Below are 22,159 nucleotides of genomic sequence, written 5' to 3' on the forward strand. Positions count from 1 at the left end.
CTTAGGAATTAAGAAATAAAGGGAAGGAAAGGAAAGAGAGATACGTTTCATATTATGTGTAACCTGGTCATTTTGGCTGCTCTTTGTGGGATAAGTTGTATCATTTGATTCATAATGCTGATCTTCAGCCTCCAATTGAGGTGTTGCTTCTTCGAGCTTCTTGTGCTCATCTTCTTGAAAGTTTTCTTCAATTGCTGCAGCTCTAGTGGATGAAGTGTTGAGGTCCTTAACAACACCCTCTTCTTCAGTTGTCTGTTTTTCAACATTCTCACCTGCATCAGCTGCCTTATGTCCCTCGAACACCTGTATAACACATGCATTTTATGAATAAGAAAAGAATAAAGAATATGGAAATACAACAGCTTCAAGCGCTCAATTGTTATATTCAGTAGGACCTCTTCATTTGGAATTTCGATAATGTCATTGGTTTTGCAAGTCTGATCTTCCACCTCCATTTCAGGTGTTACTTCATCTAGCTTCTTGCACTGGCTTTCTCCAACTGGTTCTTCTTGGACAGATACATCATCAACGCCCTTAACTGTGCCCTCTATGATGTGTTTTTCACTGTCCTCACCACCACTGGTTGTCTCAGGTCCTTCAGACACCATTGCCAATGGTTCATCAGACTCTGTGATTTTAACAGTTGAAGCATCAATGGTTTCATTTGGGTCTTCAGCAGCCTTTACAGTCACAGTTTCTATCTTCTCAGTAGAAGCTATTGTTTTCAAGTCCCTCTCTTCAGACACTAAATCAGAAGCTTGGACCTGTATAACACTCAAGTTTCAATTTCAAAAAGGGGGGAAAAAGCGGGAAAAGAAAAGAGGTAATGCAGCATGTCTCTGACCTCTTCATTCTGCCCGTCCTTTGCGTCATCATTTGTATCAATTGCTTCACAGCTCTGTCCTTCAGCCTCCAAGTGACGTGTTGCTTCCTCAAGCTTCTCGTGCGTCTTCTCATCTTCCCAACTGCTTTCTTTGGCTGGTTTATCTGTAGCCGATAGAGTATCGAGGTCATCTACTGCAAGTGCCTCAGACACCTGTACAACAAATAAAGCTTCAATTTGTGAGCAGAAAATGGAAGGAAAAGTCACAAGGAAAAGCTTCAAAAATTTTAATCGGGAGCCAATATCTACACCATTTCTCTTTCAGACATGCACTTCTCTACCTTTTGTTTTAGAACAGACTGTAGCACTATTCCAATACCAAAGCTAGAGGAGATGGTTGTATGGATTTGTTTGTTTTATCTGACCTCTTCATGTGGAATTGTGATTTCTGAGATGTCATTTGTATTGCAACTCAGATCTTCAGCGTCCAATTCAGGTGTTGCTCCTTCGGGCATCTTGTGCTCCTCACTTTCTTCTAAGCTTTCTTCAACCTGCTCATCTCCGGCTGGTATGGTATCGATGCCCTTACCTGTACCCTCTTCCTCAACAATCTGTTTTTCGATCTCCTCACTTTGGTGAGCAGTTTCAAGCACCTCTGATACTATGTCGGCAGGTTTTTCAAGCTGATCATACTCCGTTCCATCATTTTCCAAGTCCGTACCTGATGTTTCTTCTTTCTTTGGCATCTCCTCTTCTCTGCTCTCCAAGGCAACAAAATTCTCTGATTTATCTCCAGAATCCAATTCCTTCCCGTCTTCCTCATTTTCCATTTGTAATTGTGATCCTGATGTTGCCCCGTCTGAAGTTTTCTCTTCTTCTAGAGCTGCACTTTCCTTGCTTTCACTCACTTCAACTGCTTTGCAGGTTTGCTCTTCAGTTACTGAAGGTAGAGTCTCGGTGGTTTCTGTCTCAGTGATTTTCTCATTGCCCTGGTCCTTGGACACTGATTCAGAGGCACTTCCTACCTTCTCAGGCGCAGTTTCTTCAGGCACAAACTCAGAGGTTTCATCTTGCTCCTCACCTCTTTTTTCCTGTATGGTTTCTTCAGCTACTGCATTACGAACAGGTAAATTATCTATGTTGTTGTCCGGGATCTCCTTATCCTTTGTTTCATCAGCTTCAATCTCGACGGGCGGATCAATTGCCCTCAGAATCTGCTTTATAGATATTATATCAGTACAAGCTTCATTGTCAACACACACTCATAGAGGAATGATCACCTACTACTGGCTGCATTTGAGCTTCACATGACAACTGGATCGTGTCAGCTTGTGCCGTGTGTTGGACATCTGAGCCCTGGATAAATTGGGACCCACCATGAAGTTTGCCAAAAGTTAGCCTGGTTCATTCGAACAATGAATGGTTCAAGTCAGACATGCCAATTGTCTGATTTGACATATGCATGTAGTCTGGCTGATGAAGACCAGCCTTCTTTCTGCACCAGGCAACCTCACTTCTTGGATGTCCTTCACACTTTGACTTGTTGGCATGTGACCGGGTCCCTTATGAACTTTACATGCAACTGGTTGTATGTGTTCCTCTTTATCTACTTATTTCTATATGTTTGTGTGCTTATTCTCCATCATCATCATCATCATCGTCTTAGCCTTTCTCTCAACCATTTGGGGTTGGCTTTTAAATGGTACATTAGTAAAGTGTTACAATTTGATGCCCACCAAACATCAACCCGTTCCTTTTACACGTCTGCATGTGGGTCTGCATGTGGGCGCTTGTGTGAGTGCAGAGGCAGTTGTTGGTTGGGGGTGCCAGTATGCCTAGATGCAAACTAAACTGCACATGGGCTTGTGCATGGATGGAAACTAAACTTCACATTGGTGCATGTGTGAAAGAAAAATGTGTGTATGGGTGTGCACGTGAAGAAGAAAACATATACATACATGTATATTATCAAGAAACACGCAAACCACAAAATAAAAGAAGAGCATAGATGTAAACTAAACTAAGCTTGTGTGTATGCATGTGTATGTGTGTGTGGTTAGCATGTGTGCGCAAAAAAGGAAAATATATATGTATATGTATATTGTCTAGAAAACACACACCCACATAAAATAGAACAAGAGCAGCTAAAGCATCAAGTAATAAATGCATTATCAAAAAAAAAAAAAAATCTTCACATGTTATAACAACAAAGAAAAGAAAGAAGCGTCAAAGTGTTATGAGAATCTGACCTCTTCATTTGTAGTGTTATAGGAAGCACGGTGCAACTCAGCTGCTCCATGCTCACGCGACTCAACTCCCTTCCCGTCTTCCTGAAAGCTTTCTTCAAGGTTCTTGACAGGGACCTCCTCTTTCTCTAGGACTTCTTTCGTGGTGACTTCTCTTCCAAAAGTTGTTTCAAGTTCCTCAGGTGCTGCATCGAAGGTTTTTTCAATCTTCTTGCCCTCCAATGTGTCTTTATTTGAGATGGGCTCTGAAGTATCTGCATCATTCGAAATCTCTCCAGCATTGGTAATTTCAGACAATTTCTGCTCGGGATGTTCGTAATCCTTGCCAAGCATCTTCCCTTCCATTTCCTCAATTTGTGAGCTTGTTCCAGCTGTTGCCTCACTCTTTTCAATCTTTTTCTCAGTATTCTCTTCCAACTCATCTGCAGGAGCTCCTTGTGTGGTCTCTTCGACTGAAGCCTTCACTGTGGATGGAGAGTCAATCATCGTATCGCAGCTCTCATTGCCTTCTGATATCTTGATTTTTGCAGGTTCAGCCTCCACAACTGTTTCTACAGTCGTATCTTCAGAAGCCGAATCGAAGGCTTTCTCACCCTGAGCCTGTGTTGCAGCTGCAATATCATCCCCTTTGTTTTGGGTCTCTTCGGTTTCTGCTGCTTCTTTCTGTGAGCATATCTCTTCTGATGATTGTGAGACATAAGAGGCATTAACGTTGATATGATGAGCCTTTTCTTTGTTTGGAACCTCATTTTCTATCTTACTGCCTGAATCTGTTGTTCCAAGATCTTGTTCATCTGACACCTCTTCTACAGGCTCTGCAAGGTTCTCTCCTGCTTTATCATCTGCCAAGGTAGATGAAGAAATGGTGCTTTCATATGATTCTTTCTTTTCCTCTGCAATCTCTCTTTCCAAATCTTTGTCAGCTTCTTTTGCTTCAGAAACATTATCTTTGGCTTCTAAGTCAGGAGCTTTGTATGGCTTCTCATTCTCTTCTTTCTGCGAGCTTTCCTTGTCCTTGCGAATCTCACGTATGGTCTCAGTTTCTGAAGTTGTTTCTTTATCTTCAGATACTGCTGCTGTGACTTCTTCGAGTTTATCACCCTCGACTTCTCCTTGCAAGCACCTTTCTTCCACATGCTTATCTTGGGTTCCATTTCCAATTGGAATTTGATCTTCAGGCTTCAATTCGGAGGACTCATGAAGCTTTTCAATTGGACTATCATCTACCAAAATCTGGCTGCTGCTGGTTTCAGCTTCCTGATCTTCAGGTACTTTATCTGAAGCTTTCGCTAGCCTTTCGTACTCTATTTCGCCACTGTTGATTACTTCCTGCATTGTGGATGATGCATCACAATCACAGTCTTTGGATACTGTTTCAGGGACAATGTTAGCCTGCTGTCCTTGCTCTTGCTGTGTGGACGTCTCCTCCACTGGTGGAACAGATGAAGCGTCGACATTATTCTCTTGAATTTCTTCTTCCATTGGAATTTCAGTTTTGATATTTGCTCTTGTGTCTGCTGTTTTGAGACCATGATCTTGAGTATCTTCTTCCGCTGGAGTCTCAGTAGCTGGTGTTTCGTGTGGGTTTTCTTCCTCCTTTGGGATCTCAGCAGCAGCATTCTCTGTCACGATGATTTCTTCAGCATTCTTCTCTTCCAGTACCAGTTCGGTTGCCTTCTCTGGCCCCTGACCTTTGATTTTGTGTTTCTGCAAGCTTTCTTCAATTAAAGCTTGTGTAACCTGTGGTTCATCTGTTTTCTCCCTCACGTGAACTGATTCTACCACCCGTTCTTCGGACTTCAATTCAGAGAACTCCTGAAGCTTTTTATCTGAACTATCATCTACCAAAATCTCACTGCTGCTGGTATTGGCATCAGCTGTTCTTTCAACTTCCTCTTCAGATGCTATATCTGAAGCTTTTGCTGGATTTTCGTACACTATATCGGTGCCACCAGTAGCTTCCTGCGTTGTGGGCAATGAATCGAAATCACGCTCGCTGGGTACTGTTTGAGGGATGATGTTTGCATGCTCACCTTCTTCTTTCAGCGAGGGCATCTCCTCTGATGCTGGTGCAACGGATGAAATATCAGGGTTCTTCTCTAGAAAATCTGCTTCACTTCGAATCTCAGTTTCAATCTTCTCTCTTGCATCTGCTTCCACCTCAGTAGATGGTACTTCATGTGGGCTTTCTTCCTCCTTTTGTATCTCTGCAGTCGCATTCTCTGTCTCAATGATATCTTCAGCATTCTTCTCTTCCGGTACTGGTTTGCTCACGCCCTTGGGCTTGTTATCCTGGCTTTCATCTCTCTGTAGGATTTCTTTGACTAAAGCTTGTATAACAGGCAGTTCCAGTGGCTTCACCTCCACTGGGCTCTCCTTGTCTGCGCCATCACTTTCACCAACTAGGGGAATTTTGGATGCTGGAATGGATGTTTCCTCAGTCTTCACAACTTCAACTTCTTCAAAATGTGAGCCAGTCTCATTTGTTTCGTGACTCTTCTCTTCGGACACAATATCAGCGCCTTGTTCGTGCTTCTCATCTTCTAATTCAGCTTTCTGTAAGGTTTTCTCACCTTCTTCTTTCAATAAGGGCATCTCCTTTGATGCTGGTGCAATGGATGAAATATCAGCGTTCTTCTCTAGAAAATCTGCTTCAGTTTGAATCTTCTTTCTTGCATTTGCTTCTGCCTCAGTAGATGGTACTTCATGTGGGCTTTCTTCCTCCTTTTGTATCTCTGCGGTCTCAATCCCCGTCTCAATGATTTCTTCAGCATTCTTCTCTTCTGGTACTGGTTTGCTCACGCACTTGGGCTCATTATCTTGGCTTTCATCTCTCTGTGGGATTTCTTTGACTAAAGCTTGTATAACTGGCAGTTCATCTGGCTTCTCCTTGTCTGCGCCATCACTTTCACCAACTGGGGGAATTTCGGATGCTGGAATGGATGTTTCCTCAATCTTCACACCTTCAACTTCTTCAAGCTGTGAGTCTGCCTCATTTGTTTCGCGACTCTTCTCTTCTGATGCAATATCAGCGGCCTGTTTGGGCTTCTGCTCTTCTAATTCAGCTTTCTGTAAGCTTGTCTCTTCCGTTACTGTTGTAACATATGCAGCATCCTCTTTCTGTCGGATCTCTTCTTCAATGTTTTGAATTGCATCATTAGGTTGACGAATCTTCTTGTCATGCACCAATGCACTGCTTTCTTCATTATTCTCGTTCTTCGTTTCATTGTTTTGGGTGTTTGGATCTGTCGTGACTGTTTCAATCTCCTTCCCTTCTATTCTGTCTTCTTGTAACCTACTTTCTTCTGATTCCTGTCTGATGTGTACAGCGTCAGCATCAAGGTCCTTGTCTATGCTTCCCTCTTCCTCACAATCCTCTGCTTCCACGCTTTCAGTCGCACCAACTTTCCCCAAATCCGTTTTTCCTTCAGGCACCTCACCTGAAGATGAAACGTCTGAGTGCTTTTCAACGGAAGCCTCATCAGCATCTCGACCCGCAGTATTTGTTTTGACAATCTGCTCATCTGACACTGATTCAGCAGTTCTATCAATCTTTTCAGATGCAGGTCCGCCTTTTTGCTGGCTTTCTTCATCGGAAACCTGGGCAACAGATATGGTGTTGAAACTCTGATTTGATACTTTCTCCTCGTGTTGAACTTCACTTTCCATCAGCTTGCTGTGATCGGCTGATACAGGTATCTGTCCATCTGCGTCTGAACTGCTGAATTGTCTGAGGCTGAGCTTCTCATGATCTGTTTCTTCAATTAGGCAAGCTACAGATTTGCCATCATTCTTCTCTGTAGTCTCTTCTGTTTCAATCTCCCTTTCCTTGATTTCACTTCCAGCACCCACTTCAAGATTCTGTTCTTCAGCCGCCGAGCCTGGCAAGTCTTCATTGTTCTTACTTCCCTTTTCATGTTCTACCGGATCCGTTGCCACTGCAGCCTGTGAAACTGATGGTTCGTCAAGGCCAATGGCTGAGATTGGTTTCTCCTTTCCGGGTTTGTCTCTTTCTTCTATAGATCCAACATTTCGATCTTCAGAGACTATTTTGGAGGATTCACCTTCTATTTCTTCTGAAACCTCAGCTTCTGATGAATCTGTTTTCTTTATTCTATGTTTCCCCTCTTCTGACTCAGATATGTGTTGTTTCTGCAATTGGGAGTCATTCTCCAATTCCTTTGCGATGATTGGAGTCGGATCTTCTCTCTTCTCGCCAGCATTGGAAGTTTCCAATGCTCCTTCTAAAGTACCCATAACTTGCAAAGATGATTCTGTAAAATGGTCCACTCTGATACTAGAATTTGCAGCTTCATTTTCATCAGTTTCCAGTAAAATGCCGTCATTTTCTTGAGTTGTTTCTTCCGTTTTTGTGATGATTTCCTCAGTTTTGGAAGATGGGTTATGCTGCCCATCTTCAACTTTCAGCTGTTTCTCTAAAGCAACAGGTTCAGTAATGCCTCTGCTGCTCTCTTTTGCAGGAATGCTGTTGATCTCATCTTTGGAATTTTTGTTCTCTGTTGAGATCGTGTTCACCACAGGATCTTCAGCCATCAAAATATCAGCTGTCTCCTGTGGTTTTTCCTCCAATTCAATTGACTTTAGCTCTAAAACAGTTTTGTCTAGCTGCTCACAGCTAAACTCTTTGGTTTCGGCTTCAATCTTCTGCAGAAAAGAAAACTGTGAGGGCAGAAAAACCTGAACTTTAAACTCAGGCAATCAGACTTCTATCACCAAAAAAAATAAAATCCATTTGAAAGAGAGAAAAAGAGCAATAAATATATAAATAAAGGTACCACATGGTATCTAGATGATGGAACCACTTGAACCGGAAAGGCGGAAACCCAAGATAAAGGGTCGCGTCTATGTAATTTTTTAGTTCAGTATTTTTATCCATAATTTTCTTAAACATTTCCAATTATTTTTAAATGGGAATGGAATGTGCCCAACCTCATGGGCATGTTAGCATTATGGCTGAAGCTTTTGGATGACACATGGGACAGTCCAATATTAATATGGACTGACACATGAAAAGTCATTGATCTGGACTGTCCCAGACTGTCCATTAATTATGCTCAACAATTTCCAGGGCATGGTGCAAAAAACATACAAATCAGATGATCCTAACCATCCAACCAGTAGCATGAGAAAATGGATGGTCAAGATCAAGTGCAGTGAAATAGGTCCATCATCAACTTGAAGCATCTATTTGATGGGCCCAGTCTTGGATTTTTGGATTGTTTATGATTCTTAAGATGCACCTGGCCAGCGGATGCTAACCATCCACACTATGGCTCCTAAAATGTACAACTATGAAAAAAGACCAACACTCAAAAGGGTCATAATCATCTGACCGGTGTGACATTTTTATTCTCATTTGCCAGTAGCACTATGGAATGAATGGACAGTCTAGGTCAATGATTGGACTATACCACGTGTTTTCCAAAAGCTCTGAGCACACTGCATGTACCCATGAAAGTGGCCACATTAGCATTCCTATTCAATTAGTGTTATGTAAGCTAGTCAGCTATGAGCCTATGACTGAGCAAAAGTCAACCTGAATCCCATATTATCCATGGCTCATCATATCCATCATGGAGCCTAGACAATTTGAGGGCCTGTTTGATAAGAGCGAATCCATGGAAAAAACAAAGTGCATTATTTTTTCTCTTGTTTGATTTGCAAAGGGAAACACGGATTGCTACTGTAATCATTACACTTTTCCAATTCCACAATTCTCATGCACAAGATCCAAGGTGACCTTGTGAGATGAAGTGGAGATTTCTACCTGCAAATCAAACATCCCACTTAAAATGGAATCCCTTGGAATCCATTCCTCAATATACCTTGGGAAATAATGATTACAAATTCCTTTGTTTTCCCATGGATTACCGCTTATCAATAGGCCTTGAAGGACAGATGAAAGAAAACATGCAATTGTGAGCAAATTTCACTTCTCTCTTCTTCTTCTTCTTCTTTTCGAATGATAATGCAACTTATATTCAAAGAACGTAAACAGGTGACAAACTTCCAACATCAGTCTCTTCTAGCCACAACCTTTAACTAGAGGCGAAAATACAATAAATCCACTCTTTCACAAGAAATTTGGCCCTCTCAAAGACCTCCATCACTGACATGTGGGTACCCCGAAAGATCCTACTATCTCACCCTACGCTATTCAAAACACTGCCATTGACAAATCAATTGGCTTAAATCCCACCATTCCAATCTCCTCTGATAGCTTTAAGACACACTTACCTAAGGAGACCTTTTAAGGCCATTTGGCTCATCTAACTTGTCAAAGCATGCATGAGGAGACTCTTAAGCCCATATTCCATGCTTGCTAAAAGAGAAAACCAGGTGGAGGTTCCATATTCACTTCTTTGGTCAAACTTCCATGATGAAAGGCATTTTTTAACGTCTAATTGAAATAGGGCCCCCCTTAGATCCACGATAATGGAAAATAACCACTCTCACTGAGGTCAAGTAGGAACTAATGGAAAATAACCACTCTCACTGAGGTCAAGTAGGAACTAATGGAAAATAACCACTCTCACTGAGGTCAAGTAGGAAATTAGAGAAAGTCTCAAAATAATTAGCAACATATGTCTGATTATGTACCTTCGCAATTAAATGGGTCTTGTAACACTCAATAGAACCATTGAGTTTGTACTTGATTGTATATATCCAACAACATCTAATGATAAATTTTCCCTCAGGTAAGGACTAAGGACACCATTTCCCAAGTTACATTTTTTTTTTTTCCCAAGGCTTCCATTTCCTCATACATACCCTTTTATAGTTGGCATCAGAAAGAGCATCTTTAACAATATCGGTCACAAACATTGTTGAGATTGCTGTGGTGTTTTAATAAATTTTTCGTTACCTTTAAAAGCACATGCGGCGACACACACACACACACACTATACATCTGGCACTTATTTATCATTGTATGATCAAGAATGTGAACAAAACATGCATAACCAAACAATCGAGGGCCTACAGAAAAAATCTCACTATTTGTCGTAAGTATGGGGTTTGGTCATTTGCCGTCCAAGGCTTTTTGAGGACAATCTTTTAGTTAAAAAACAAATAGTTAGAAAGCATCACTCCACAAATATTTTGGGACATTCCTTTTGACAAGAAGTGCTCAATTTTCCTCAAGGAGATGGTGATTCTTCCTCTCAACCACACCATTTTGTTGAGGTGTTTGAGCACATGAAGTTTCAGATAAATCCCACGTTTCTATGAGTACAGGACAAACTTCCACGGCAAATTCTCTCCAGCATTATCAGATCATAAAACTTTGGCACTAATACTATATTTATTAATAAACGAAGTAAACCTTCACTCATTGATTTCATACGACAAATCCTAGTCATTCTACAGTAATCACCAATAAGTGAAACAAAAAACTTTAAAGCTAAGATATAATGTAGTTGGAGCTATGTTGAACATCAAAGTGAAATCACTTGAAAAGGGGCAGTGGTCCGTCTATTTCCCCTAGGAGGAAACGCGTTCAATGATGTTGAATATTCACAAGTTTCATAGCTTAAGTCACTAGAACTAGGAACAAAAGGAAGACACAACTTTAAACTAGACAGTGAGGTATGGCCTAACCTATAATGACATTGAGACACATATTCTCTATGACTCTTAAACAAAACAACAACAATGATAATGTCATCGTTAAGAAAATAAGGTCCCTGCTCATGTCCACTACCAATGATCTTCTTCATCTTGAGATCGTAAAAAACATATTGGGAAGGAAATAAAACAATTTAGGGACTTTGTAATGCTATAAACTGAAAGTAGACCATAAGGAAATTTAGGTACATATAACACAAACGAAAATGAAAGGTAATTGATAAAATTGACGAAACCTTTGTCAACAATTGGAGAGCTGGTTTTATCTGTTGGAATCACATATCGATTAGGATGACATTTGTCAAGGGACTAAAAATTCATCTTACTAGTCATGTGTTAAAAAACCCGCTAGTGAAAACCCAAGGAAATGAGTTTTGAGAAAATGTAAGGTAGATCTGGAGGTACCTGATTGGGCTTATGCATCTTTAGATAAAGAGGCATTATCCTTCTGTTTGATTGCAAAATACTTGCATACTATTCTCAAGATATGGAAACATTGTCGCATGAGGCATGGGGTAGTTAAATCATGGTATGCAAAAATGGTTACTTAACGGCTGTTATGTCACTGTAATGGTTGTAACCGTTACATGTTACGGGGCTGAAATAGCCGTAACGGTTGTTACAGAAAAACAACCTGTAACGGTCCAGAAACAGTTTTTTTTTTTTTTTTTTCAAAAATAAATAAATAAAAGGCTGTAACAACCGTTGGGGGCCTTATGGTATGTATCATAACGGTAACGGTTATGGCCACCACCGTTATGGAACACCTTGAGTTGAATGTTGGACTTGTTGAGCATCTATCACAAATGACCTTCTAGATTCTTCCAAGGATGCATTGGTTTGAGAGGAATTGGCCCATGCTGGCTTCGCGATAATATTCCAACACCCATTGATGGTATGATTTATCTCATTGCAACGAGTACAAAATGATTTGATCAAGTTCGTCTATACCCACGACATCCATTAACATCTCAGCCTCTACCAGTTCCATGGCCATTTGATGAGGACATCACTTCTCGTACACCTTTGCGTACGTATCAGAGGAGGAGGCGGGCTGCACCAATTTCCCTGTGGCTAGGCGAGTACCCTTGATCATGTTGAAGACCCCATGTGCATGTGTGAGCATTTGAAAAATCCTACACTGGGAAGATGCATGTGGGCTGCTTTAGGGAGTGATTTGGACCTTCGGATTCGAGGGATGTGACGATTGGGCTGTTGGATCGCATGGATCACATGATCGGGCCATTGATCGTGGACCATCTTCATCATTTTTTAGACTTTATTATTCTTTAGGATTTAGTTTATGATTACTTTATGTTTGAACACCTCATGAGTGATTTTAGTTGATTTTTCTTTAGACTAGGGTCATTTTCATCAAATTGCATAAGATGGTTGAAATTCTAAATTTTGAAAGTTTTATGGTTACAGTTAAAACCCGAACATCATGAAATTCAAGATTCAATCACTCCAGGAATTACATCAACCTTGTTTCATCTCGTGGCTTCTAAGCCATTTCATAATCTTCTTTCCCATGAGATGGTAAACTCCAATACGTGTTCAATTTATTCCTCACCTGCATAATAATCAGTCTTTCTTCTGAATGCATATCCCATATTGCATTCCAAATCTCTTTGGCAAGCTTTAAGAACAGCATGACATTATTCTGCCATGAGCCCATACTGTTCACTAACCAACTCATAAATTGATAGTTATCTTCATTGTCTATACTAGGAATCATCTTTAACATCCAATGGCATATCTTTATAAATGAAACTAAGTCGGTATCTGCTGCCCAAAAAACAATTTTTAACATCCAAAAATAAGTCCCAACTTCATATTCCAGATCAGATAGGCACATACCCAGATCTGATCACACGCACAGATCCATGCCTCAACTTGAGGCAAGAGATGATAAAATCTGGCACCTGATCTTTACAGATTCACACACACCAGATGCACACACAGATTGATATGAACCAGATCACACACACAAAATATTCACCAGATTTCATCATTTGCACAGCTTTTCTGTTAAACTGTTGTCACACACTACGTCTCAGATAACATGATCTGATTTTGGATCCCTCGTCAGGGATGAATCAGTGTCTACCACAAGATCAGGAATGTGCATGCAATGCTGTATGGCTACAGATGTTAACTGTATGCCTACAAGCAGTAAGGATATGGTCTTCTAGATACCATGCAACTCGGAGAATGGATCAGGGACTAGGGGAGAATGGATCAATTTAGGGATAGGTATCACACAGTTTACATTTGTCTCCCCTCTCTGATACCATGTCATGGAGTATATAAAATAAGAAGAAAGAAGAGGGGAGAAGTGAGAAGGAGAACATGATAGAGGGAGGGAGGGGAGGCAGGGAATTGCATAGATGCTTCTTGAGGGAGTTGAATAGATGCTTCTTTTGGGTCCCCTATTCACTCTTTTATCAACAAAGATGAAAAGTACAAGATACCCTTTGTATACACGTTTATGGTGTGTTTGGATATGTGGATTCCATGCATAAGGTAATCATTACTCAATGATAATTTCCATGGTTATTGTAGAAAATAGGATTCCAAAAATCAGGTGCCTGTTTGGATAGCAAGTGGAATCCTCAAATTCGTTAGACAATAGTCATCTTGTTTCTTGTGCTAGAGAATTCTGACCATGGATGAGAGTAATGAATGCCGTGTAGAATCCATGTGTCAAAACGGCCAACTGTCTTATTGGTGGAAAAGAATTTCCATTCCTGCATGGATTCTGTGTATCCAAACATGCCTCAATGGTATACTTTATTGGTAAAGAGAATCACACATTGTTAATTGCCTTCTAAGGAATCTTTCAACTAATGATCTTAAGAAGCAATGATCTAGGAAAGATATGGAAGAAAAAAGGAAGAAAAAGAAGCACTTCGAATCTGAAACCTTGGAATTCAAGCGCTGCTGTGCTACAGTAAGAACTGGTAGAGAAAACTTCTGAAAACTGAGGACTAGATCTTCTATTTTGTCATTTTGAACAACCAGAGAATGAGAGGCCTCAAACCCAGGTGTCCGCCGCGGCAAATCTAGAAAACCTAACTCGGTCTCATATACAATTACAAAAGACAATCTTGATTTCTTAATCTTTTTTATTTTTCACCAGATTTTAGTTATTTTTCTTTGAATTTCTTTAAATGGTTAGGATTGTCCTGTCACAGTGACACCATAAATTTTTTTGGTCTATGATCCATTCATGTTTTGAATGAACAGCTCCATCATCAGGCACATGCCATGTAGAAGGTACGGAAAATGGGACGACTGGATTTCATCCCATATATCTTCAATTTACCACAGGTAAAGGTATAGCAAGATGAATGGAAATGTATCCCATGTATTTGAGTAGTGTATATTTAAATCCATCAAAGGAGGGAAGGAACAACTGCCCTGATTGCTGCATGAACATGTGTTTTGGGTGCATATCTTAGGCACTATGGAAAGTCCTTGTTACATGCCTGATGATAGAAGGTGATATTTTTGCAGGTTCATTGAGGAATTTTGAAATGTTCAAACAGTCGAGAGAACTGCTGAAAACAACTGTATCTCTTGTGCTGAAACCCAGAATCTGATTAAAAAGGAAGAAAAAGGAAACTGAGAGTTCGGAAATCGTGTATTAAAGGTACTTGCCATGTTGGACACTAGCTGGATATTGGATACTCAGTGTTTGACATGTTTCTAAATTTGACAAGGTAAAGAGCTGATTGTTTTTTCCAGGTTTCAGCATTCATTGTATACTTTTACATATTATCTGTGTATTATGATTAGCTATATGATGCTCCATATTTTTACATACTTTCATGTGAAATGATGGTTATTACGATGATATTTGGCTTGATGGAACCCTCTATTTGGGTTTTCCTGGCAATGTGACAAATATTACCACAATTTTGAAAATCTCGTGATATTCTTGCGAAATATTAATGAAATGATATTATCACGATGTTATCACGAGATTTTCAAAATATTGCCACTTTTCCCTTTTTTGCAATTTTATTGCTGATATTTCCCAATGTTTAGGGCTGCACATGAGTCAAGCTAGCTCAAAAAGCTCTCTCGACTCAGCTCGAGTCAGCTTGGATTGACTCGGCTTGAAGGGCTGACTCGGGACAAGTCAAGCTACTTTTAAAAAGCTCGAGTTGAGTTCGAGCCAAGTTCGAGCATGGTGCATATCAACTCGACTCGACTCAACTCGAAGCTTGAGCTCGACTCGGCTCGAGTTTTATATATATATATATATACACATATACCCTACTTGAGCCTACCCAACTCCTCCCTCTCTTTCCCTTACCCTACCCAGCCCCCCGCAGCCCGCCATCTCCGCCCGCCCGAGGAGCTCTCTGCCCCTCTCTATCTCTCTCTTTCTCTCATTCTCCTGGATCTCAACTCCCTGATCCGTGCCCAAGTCGCAACCCGATTCGAATTAGCCCACTCGGCGACTTCTCTCAACCCGCTCCCAATCCCGACTCGTCTCAAGCTCAGCCCATTCGGCCACCACAAAGGTATGTGATTATTGTTTTTTTTTTTTTTTCCTTCTAATTTATATATACATAGATCATGGATTAGTATGATTGGAGATTTTTTGAATTTTTATTTTTGATTTGGGTTAGGTCCTGGGTCGGGTTGGGCCCTGGATTGAGTCGGGTTGGGGTTTGGGTCGGGGTGGGGGCTGAGTTGGGTCGGGTTGGGCGCTAGGTTGAGTCGGGTGCGGGTTTGGGTCGGGTTGGGCGCTGGGTTGGGTCGGATTGGGCATTGGGTTGACATGTGAACAAGCTCGACTTGACCCGTGGTAAGCTCGACTCAAGATCGACTCAAAAGCTTTGGCAAACAAGCCAAGCTTCAATGTTGAGCTCGAGCTTGAACTCGAGTATAGCACGGGCGAGTCAAGCCGAGCTTGGCGATGTACAGCCCTACCAATATTTATGTGAAAATTATTTAAAGTCATATCTAATTCATTAATAATTATATAATTAAAAATTTAGGACTAGCTTTTAATTTATAATAAACTTTTTTTAAATTATTTATTTTTAAATTCGTATCTAATTCATTAATAGTTATATAATTAAAAATTTAGGACTAATTAATTTATAATAATTTATTAATTTTAGCGAGATTTCCTAATAATATCTCGAGAAAAGCCTCAAAAATAGAATCTCCTGAAAAATTCATTTACTGAGAAATTTGTGAGAACAAGATGTATCACAATGTTCCATGGTTTATTAATCCAACACCACCATACATGCATTTTGCATATAAAAGCACAGACACTCAAATGTTCGAGGGGAGAAAATAATCACAGGAGCTTTATTTCTCTGTTTCACCTCCAATGTTGAAAACCCAGGATCCAAGCCCAAAGACAGCACAATCGAGAATATCATTCTGCGAGAAAATGACTGAAGAAGCATTTTGCAATTTATATTCAAAATAGCATTTCTTGGGCAGTGTATCAGCTAGCAAGTACCAGCCTATCGGATATACTGGCTTTGTCTATTCACCAATGAAACTATTATAAGAAAGCACACCACACTACCTATGGCACATCCGATGAGCTTCAGATACAATGTGTCAGTGTATATGTATTGCCACTAGCTGAGATCTTAAACATGAATTAAACAGTGTTGTCGATTAAGGATGCATTTAGATGCACTCCTGAATTGAATTTAGCTGCAACAGTAACTTCAATAAAGAGGAAATGACCAAATTGTAGTTGCCTTCTTTAATATCTATATAAAGGGAATAGGCACGAGACTGTAGTTACGACTACAATACAATCCTTTCAAGTCCAACTTGAAAGCAGTGTAAGTTGCAATTTGAGGGCTTTTCCTCATTATTGATAGTTGTGATATCCATAATCACTTGCTCCGAAAGCTCGAACTGTTAGATTATGGCGAATTAATCCCTTCATCTCATAGCCCAGGCCCCACATCGCATGGGTTAGGACCTCGGCCGAACCCCCTTCGTGGGCCCCAAATCACATGGGCTGCCCACCCCGAGTGTGTCCCCGCATCTCATAGGCTACCCTACTCGAGTCCGATGTGAAATGCGCATTAATCACCCCCGGTAAGGAGTCTCGAACACGAGACCTCCTCCGTGGGCTGCACCCACTCAGAGTGTGCCCCTGCATCCCACAAGGGGCCCCACCCTATCCAATTGGAAAATATATTTATAAAACCAAATTTGAACTTCCATTGACCTAATCTTAATGAAGGAGAATTATTGATGCAGGACAATTAACCACTTGCTCTAAAAGCTCGAACTGTTAGAGTATGACGAATTTATCCCTTTATCTCATAGCCCAAGCCCCACATCTCATGGGTTAGGACCTCGGCTGAACCCCTTTCGTGGGCTCCAAATCACATGGGCCGCCCACTCCGAGTGTGTCCTTGCATCCCACGGGCTACCCTACTCGAGCTTGGTGTGAAATGCACATTAATCACCCCTGGTAAGGAGTCTCGAACATGAGACCTCCCCCGTGGGCCCCAAATCGCATGGGTCACCCCCCTTGAGTGTGCCCCTGCATCCCACAAGCGACCTCACTCGAGCCCAGTGTGAAAATGCCCCTGCAGTACTCCAGGCCTATATAGGCTAGGACTAGATCAGTAAAATTATGGACTAAACGATGCTCAAAGGGAAATAAAAATCATCCACACATGCACAGTAACCAGCCCTTAATCCAAGGGATTCACCAATTTTAATTTAGGGAACCCTAAGGTGAGAAAATGGGTAGATATTGGGGATTTAGGACAATCTAGGGTTAGAGAAATCAGATGAAAGAAGAGTAAAAGAGAGGAGAAAAGAACCTAAAACCAACTCGCATGCGTGGATAGCAGGGGGGCTGATGCACGTGCACTAATGGTTGGCCGCACGTGCGTGGGGCCCACGAACCCAAAAAGGGCCTTCTTGGGTCTTCAATACCCCAAAATCCCACGTCGATCGGACGAACGGCCTGGGCATGGTGCTCCGCCAAAGTTTCAGCCCTCTTGCATGGTCAGATTCTGGAAACTGGCTGTAGAGAGACGAATAGCTGTAAAATAAGCGGATTCGAAATGAAGATGATTGTAGAATAGATGGAGGGACGGATTGGGATAAACGGAGCTTCACACCACGGTAGTTAGCCCTTCTTAAAGAGAGGGCTTTATGCCCACTTGAATTTTTCCACAACTCAAAAACTCAAAGAATAGAAAAACACGCAAGAATTTTTTTTCAACTTCAATGAATCAAAAGAACCACAAGAGGTGCCTATTTATAGGAAAACCATATACCCCTAAAACTCGCGCCTTATGCGCAACCTATTACTTGGTGATGAAGTAAACCAAAATAAAAACTAATTAAAGAAATCTAAAGTGTTTATGATGTTCTTAATAACATAAATAAGCAAAACCTAAAATATGAACTTAATCCGACTAGTGGGCCACGATCATGAGATCGTCTAATGGGCTTTTCTTGACTATCGGGCCTGATATTTTGAATCAAAACTTCGTCTTCTAATTAGAAGGCTCTCCCTGGACTTTGTCATCGAGCCAGATCGACAGTGGGGCCCGCTTTCGTATGTACGTGCGTAGGGGGGGTGGTGTGCATGCGCATGTGGGCGGCGTGCGTGTGCGTGTGCGCTTGATGTCCTCATCATTGAGAAACTGCATTGATCTTGGTTATCTATCTAGTAGCCCACCCAGGATTACTAATCACTCAGTGCCAACCATTTGATCTATGATCTGGAATGGATAGTTATTACAACAATGGCCTTTTTTTTTCCTTTTTAAATCTAAGTCATCTGTTTGCAAGCCACTTTTGGGTTGATTTGGAGTTTCTGATTGCGATGGTTTTAGCATGGTGGCCCCACAACAGTTTGGCCCACCATATTGACAATATGAATTGATAATTGAAATGTAACATGTCTGATTCTTCTCATTTTCCCCTAAACAATTCTTTTTAATTCTTGATCCGAAGGACAAAAAAAATAAAAAAATAATAATAATCCAATGAGGAAGTGAAAAGACAGATACTTGTAGTTTGGTTTTAATTCTGACCTCACAAAAATCCTATGAATAAAGGAAAAAGGAACAGAAAATTCAGTTTTTGAGTACGATTGAAGGAGCTTAGTAGAAATAATTCCATGGTAAAAGAAGCTACAGAAAACAAGTTGACTGCCTCCCACAATGACTCTGTTCTAGAAAATGTAGCGTCTGAAGGAAACAAGTGGAATCTGACCTCTATTGTGTAACTGTAGGAGTTCATGGCTCTGCACATTAAAATTTAAAAAAGGGCAGAAACTCGAGATGGAAACAGGTAGAATCTGACCTCTACTTTGTGCAACTATAAGAGTACAAGGCTCTGTGCATTAAAATTCAAATGGCAGGAACTCGAAGCTACGCGCCCTTCAGTTTCATGATCTTGAAAACCCAGTAACTAAATCTGAGATTATCATCTATCTCTCATTTTTTCGTGATCTTGAAAACCCAGAAACCAATTTTCAGATAACGATCTGCCAAATTCATCATTATGTAGTTTAAAATCGAAAATCACATGAATTCTATTTAGTTGGGTTGCGATCATCTCATTGTACAGAGTGATAGAGTGAAAAGTTCGAACTACAGAAACTCGTCTGTTTTTCTCTGGATTTGCATCATCTTGAAAACTCATTAACTGATTTTCAGATCATGCTGTCTTACCTATCTGTTGATGATCTTGAAAACCCAGAAACCAATTTCCAGATAATGATCCGTCAAGCTTATTTCATGGAAGTTCAAAATCCAAAAATCACATGGATTCATCTAAAGGTGGGTTGTGATACAAAAGACATCTACAGATTGAAATTCTAACCACGAAAAACTCAAATAGACTCATCTTGGGATTCATAGAATCTTGAGAACCCCGCAACCGATTCTCAGATCATGCAACCTTTCTGATCTTTCGATGATCTTGAAACCCGGAAGCTGATTTTCAGATAATAATCAAACTAGCTCATTTTCATGTAGTTCAAAAATCAAAGATCAGAGTTTCGATGAAACAATGAAAATTGGCGGTTTTACTTGCCTTTTCTAACATGGGTTCTGGAATTGGAGCTTCGTTCCCCGCCATCTTTCATGCCGGGATTGCTTCAGATCAAGGCGATGGAAATAGGTAGAATTTCTTTTCTTTTTTGCTGCTAATGATATTGATAGTGCTTTTGTTCTGTTTTACTTCTCTTTCTTGCATATGTATGCTTCAAAACTGTAGTAGCAAAATCATGCAAGTGGAATTGGTGACAGTCGATCTTTTTTGAATGTAATAAAATAAGCTGTCTGATAATTCCACATGCATGTACATCCAGCTTCCTCTATGCAGGTCGCACGTGCAGATCATCCTAGCTTGCCCATTGGGTGGGCCCCACCACATCAGAGCGTTGTCCCCGGAGGATCATGCTGGCCCACTTGATGATTGGACAAGACAGATTCTTGTAGGGGGGAGTTATATGCTACTCAGGCAACATATGATGCTTGATACACAGGCACTCAGAAATTCCACATTTAGCTTGTGTTAACTCAAGTTAAACTGACTAAATTGTGGGACCCGCTGTTCCCAAGTCTCAGTCACAAAAATCAGATTATTTGAACGATCCTAAACTCTGGTTCCTAGAAATTTGTTTCTTGAAACAGAGACTGTTGGATTTTTTATTTAAATTTTTTTTTTTTTTTAAAACCATCCAATAACTATCCACCAATCTGATGGTCAGGTAATCAAATTGGTGTAAATTTTGGTTCATGATTCATCTAACCTGGGGAACCATAACTTGGACAGTCCAAATGACTTTCTTGCATGCCACGTATGCAATTTCTAAGTGCATGTGTATCATCCATCACACTCTGCCAGAGTATCAAAGTTCTTCTCTTCTTGTGGATCTACAGACATGGTGGGGTCCGCCTGATGGGCATGTGCCAGGTTGGCACATGTGAAAGCATTTAGAGGGGATGCGAGATCCACACGCGCGTGTGGGATTAGCTAAGCTTATAAGTTAGGTATCTGTTGATGCTCTTTTGACAGGTGGATTAGTGAAGTGCACTGCAGCAAAATGACAAAATGCCAACAATTCCATACCTTTGTTTGCCATTGGACAGGTAACAAGTCCTTCGAACGGTCACTGTAAGCTTACATATGATTTGTATGATGCTTTTGCGAAATTACGAAAATGCACATGATTCTTTCCTTTGGGCCGAGGTTATGCACGCTACACTCGAGATTTTAGTTTGTGCTAGTGGGGCCGTGGTTCCATGATCTAGACCGTTTATTTGTTAGGCCCCAAAGTGGGTGGTTCATGACCAGGGAGTCTGTTCAATAGGACGATCTTAACCTTTTGATTTCTGGGCCTAGGTGGTTAAGAATAGGAATGGAGCAACGGTTCTGAAAGGGTAGCAGATTAGGTGCTGCCCCGGCCTTACCCGAGACGGTGTGGTCCTTGCCGAGGGGTCCACATTGATTTATGTACTCTATGTCCACGCCGTCCATCCATTTTGGCAGATATTTTAAGGCAAGGAATGCAAAAATGAAGCAGATCCAATTCTCAGGTGGACCATTCCATAGGCAACGGTGCTGATTGACCGTTAAAAACTTATTGTGAGTTCCGAAAGTTTTTGATAAGCTAATATTTGTTTTTTCCCTTCATCCATGCTTTTATTATCTTATCAGTAGGTTGGATGGCAAATAAAAATTAGGAAAGCATTTAGGTGGGGCCATAGGAAGTTTTAATGGTGTGGCGTTCAATCACCACTCTTTCCTATAGTATGGTCCACCTGAGAATTGGATCTGCTTCATTTTTGGAATCTTGCCGTAAAATGATATGAGAAAACGGATGGACAGCTTGGATATAGAGTATATACATCAAGGCAGGCCCCTTGGTAAGGGCTGCACCATTGTGGGTGAGGCCGGGCCGCACCTAATCTGCTCCCCCTGGCCCATGATGGATAGCTAAGATTTTCTTGTTGGAAGATTATTCGTGTCATGGTTAATCTATTGCCGGTCCAAAGACTCCAATCAGGCCAACGGTCATGATCAGTTAACCATGGCCTCAGTTGTACAAACTGAAAACCTGAGTATGCTGTTCGTGTGCTCAGGCCGAAGGATCATATACTGAAGAGTATGAAAAAAAAAAAAAAAAAGGTCTAGAAATTTTTGTAGTTGGGCGATTTTACTTTTTTACTTTAAAAAGAAGGTTTGCCAGAATACATCCTGATTAATCACAATAGAATACTTCGTGGGGGCTTTATACTTTGAATATGGATCATTTTTCAATGATCCAAACCGTTTATATGATGGGGCTCACCAAACAAACAGCAAGAGCTCATGGATTGGAATTTTTGGACCGTTCGTTCATTTGATTCTTTTCCTTGAAAATGGACGGTGCCCTTAGCCTTTTAATAATCGAAGGGTTCGAATA

At 40.8% G+C, this 22,159-nt stretch overlaps 1 protein-coding gene and 1 long non-coding RNA gene across 10 annotated transcripts in view; one reads left to right on the plus strand and one right to left on the minus strand.

Moving 5' to 3' along the window:
* The window catches only part of LOC131237902 (uncharacterized), a 24,753-nt gene extending 16,967 nt beyond the window's left edge, over positions 1–7,786 (minus strand). For 3 of the 6 annotated variants that reach the window (XM_058235952.1, XM_058235956.1, XM_058235953.1), the window contains exons 1-5: positions 3,073–7,750; positions 1,249–2,037; positions 845–1,036; positions 396–764; positions 64–303 (exon numbers count right to left, since the gene is read on the minus strand). In XM_058235952.1, coding sequence (XP_058091935.1) covers positions 64–303; positions 396–764; positions 845–1,036; positions 1,249–2,037; positions 3,073–7,623 — 6,141 coding nt within the window. In that variant the 5' untranslated portion in view covers positions 7,624–7,750. Of the gene's footprint in view, positions 1–63; positions 304–395; positions 765–844; positions 1,037–1,248; positions 2,038–3,072 lie in introns of all 6 variants that reach the window. The other 3 variants (XM_058235955.1, XM_058235954.1, XM_058235958.1) reach the window with 3 other exon arrangements.
* Positions 1–20,930, plus strand: part of LOC131237903 (uncharacterized) — a 21,265-nt gene extending 335 nt beyond the window's left edge. The window contains exons 1-7 of one of the 4 annotated variants that reach the window (XR_009167457.1): positions 702–823; positions 1,748–1,949; positions 13,966–14,049; positions 14,236–14,441; positions 18,977–19,035; positions 19,725–19,869; positions 20,770–20,930. This is a non-coding gene — a long non-coding RNA (uncharacterized LOC131237903). Of the gene's footprint in view, positions 1–701; positions 824–1,747; positions 1,950–13,965; positions 14,050–14,235; positions 14,442–18,976; positions 19,036–19,724; positions 19,870–20,769 lie in introns of those variants that run through there. The other 3 variants (XR_009167455.1, XR_009167456.1, XR_009167458.1) reach the window with 3 other exon arrangements.
* Positions 20,931–22,159: the final 1,229 nt, after the last annotated feature.

This window comes from Magnolia sinica, chromosome 2 (assembly GCF_029962835.1).
Source record: "Magnolia sinica isolate HGM2019 chromosome 2, MsV1, whole genome shotgun sequence".
In the NCBI taxonomy this organism is placed as follows: Eukaryota; Viridiplantae; Streptophyta; class Magnoliopsida; order Magnoliales; family Magnoliaceae; genus Magnolia; species Magnolia sinica.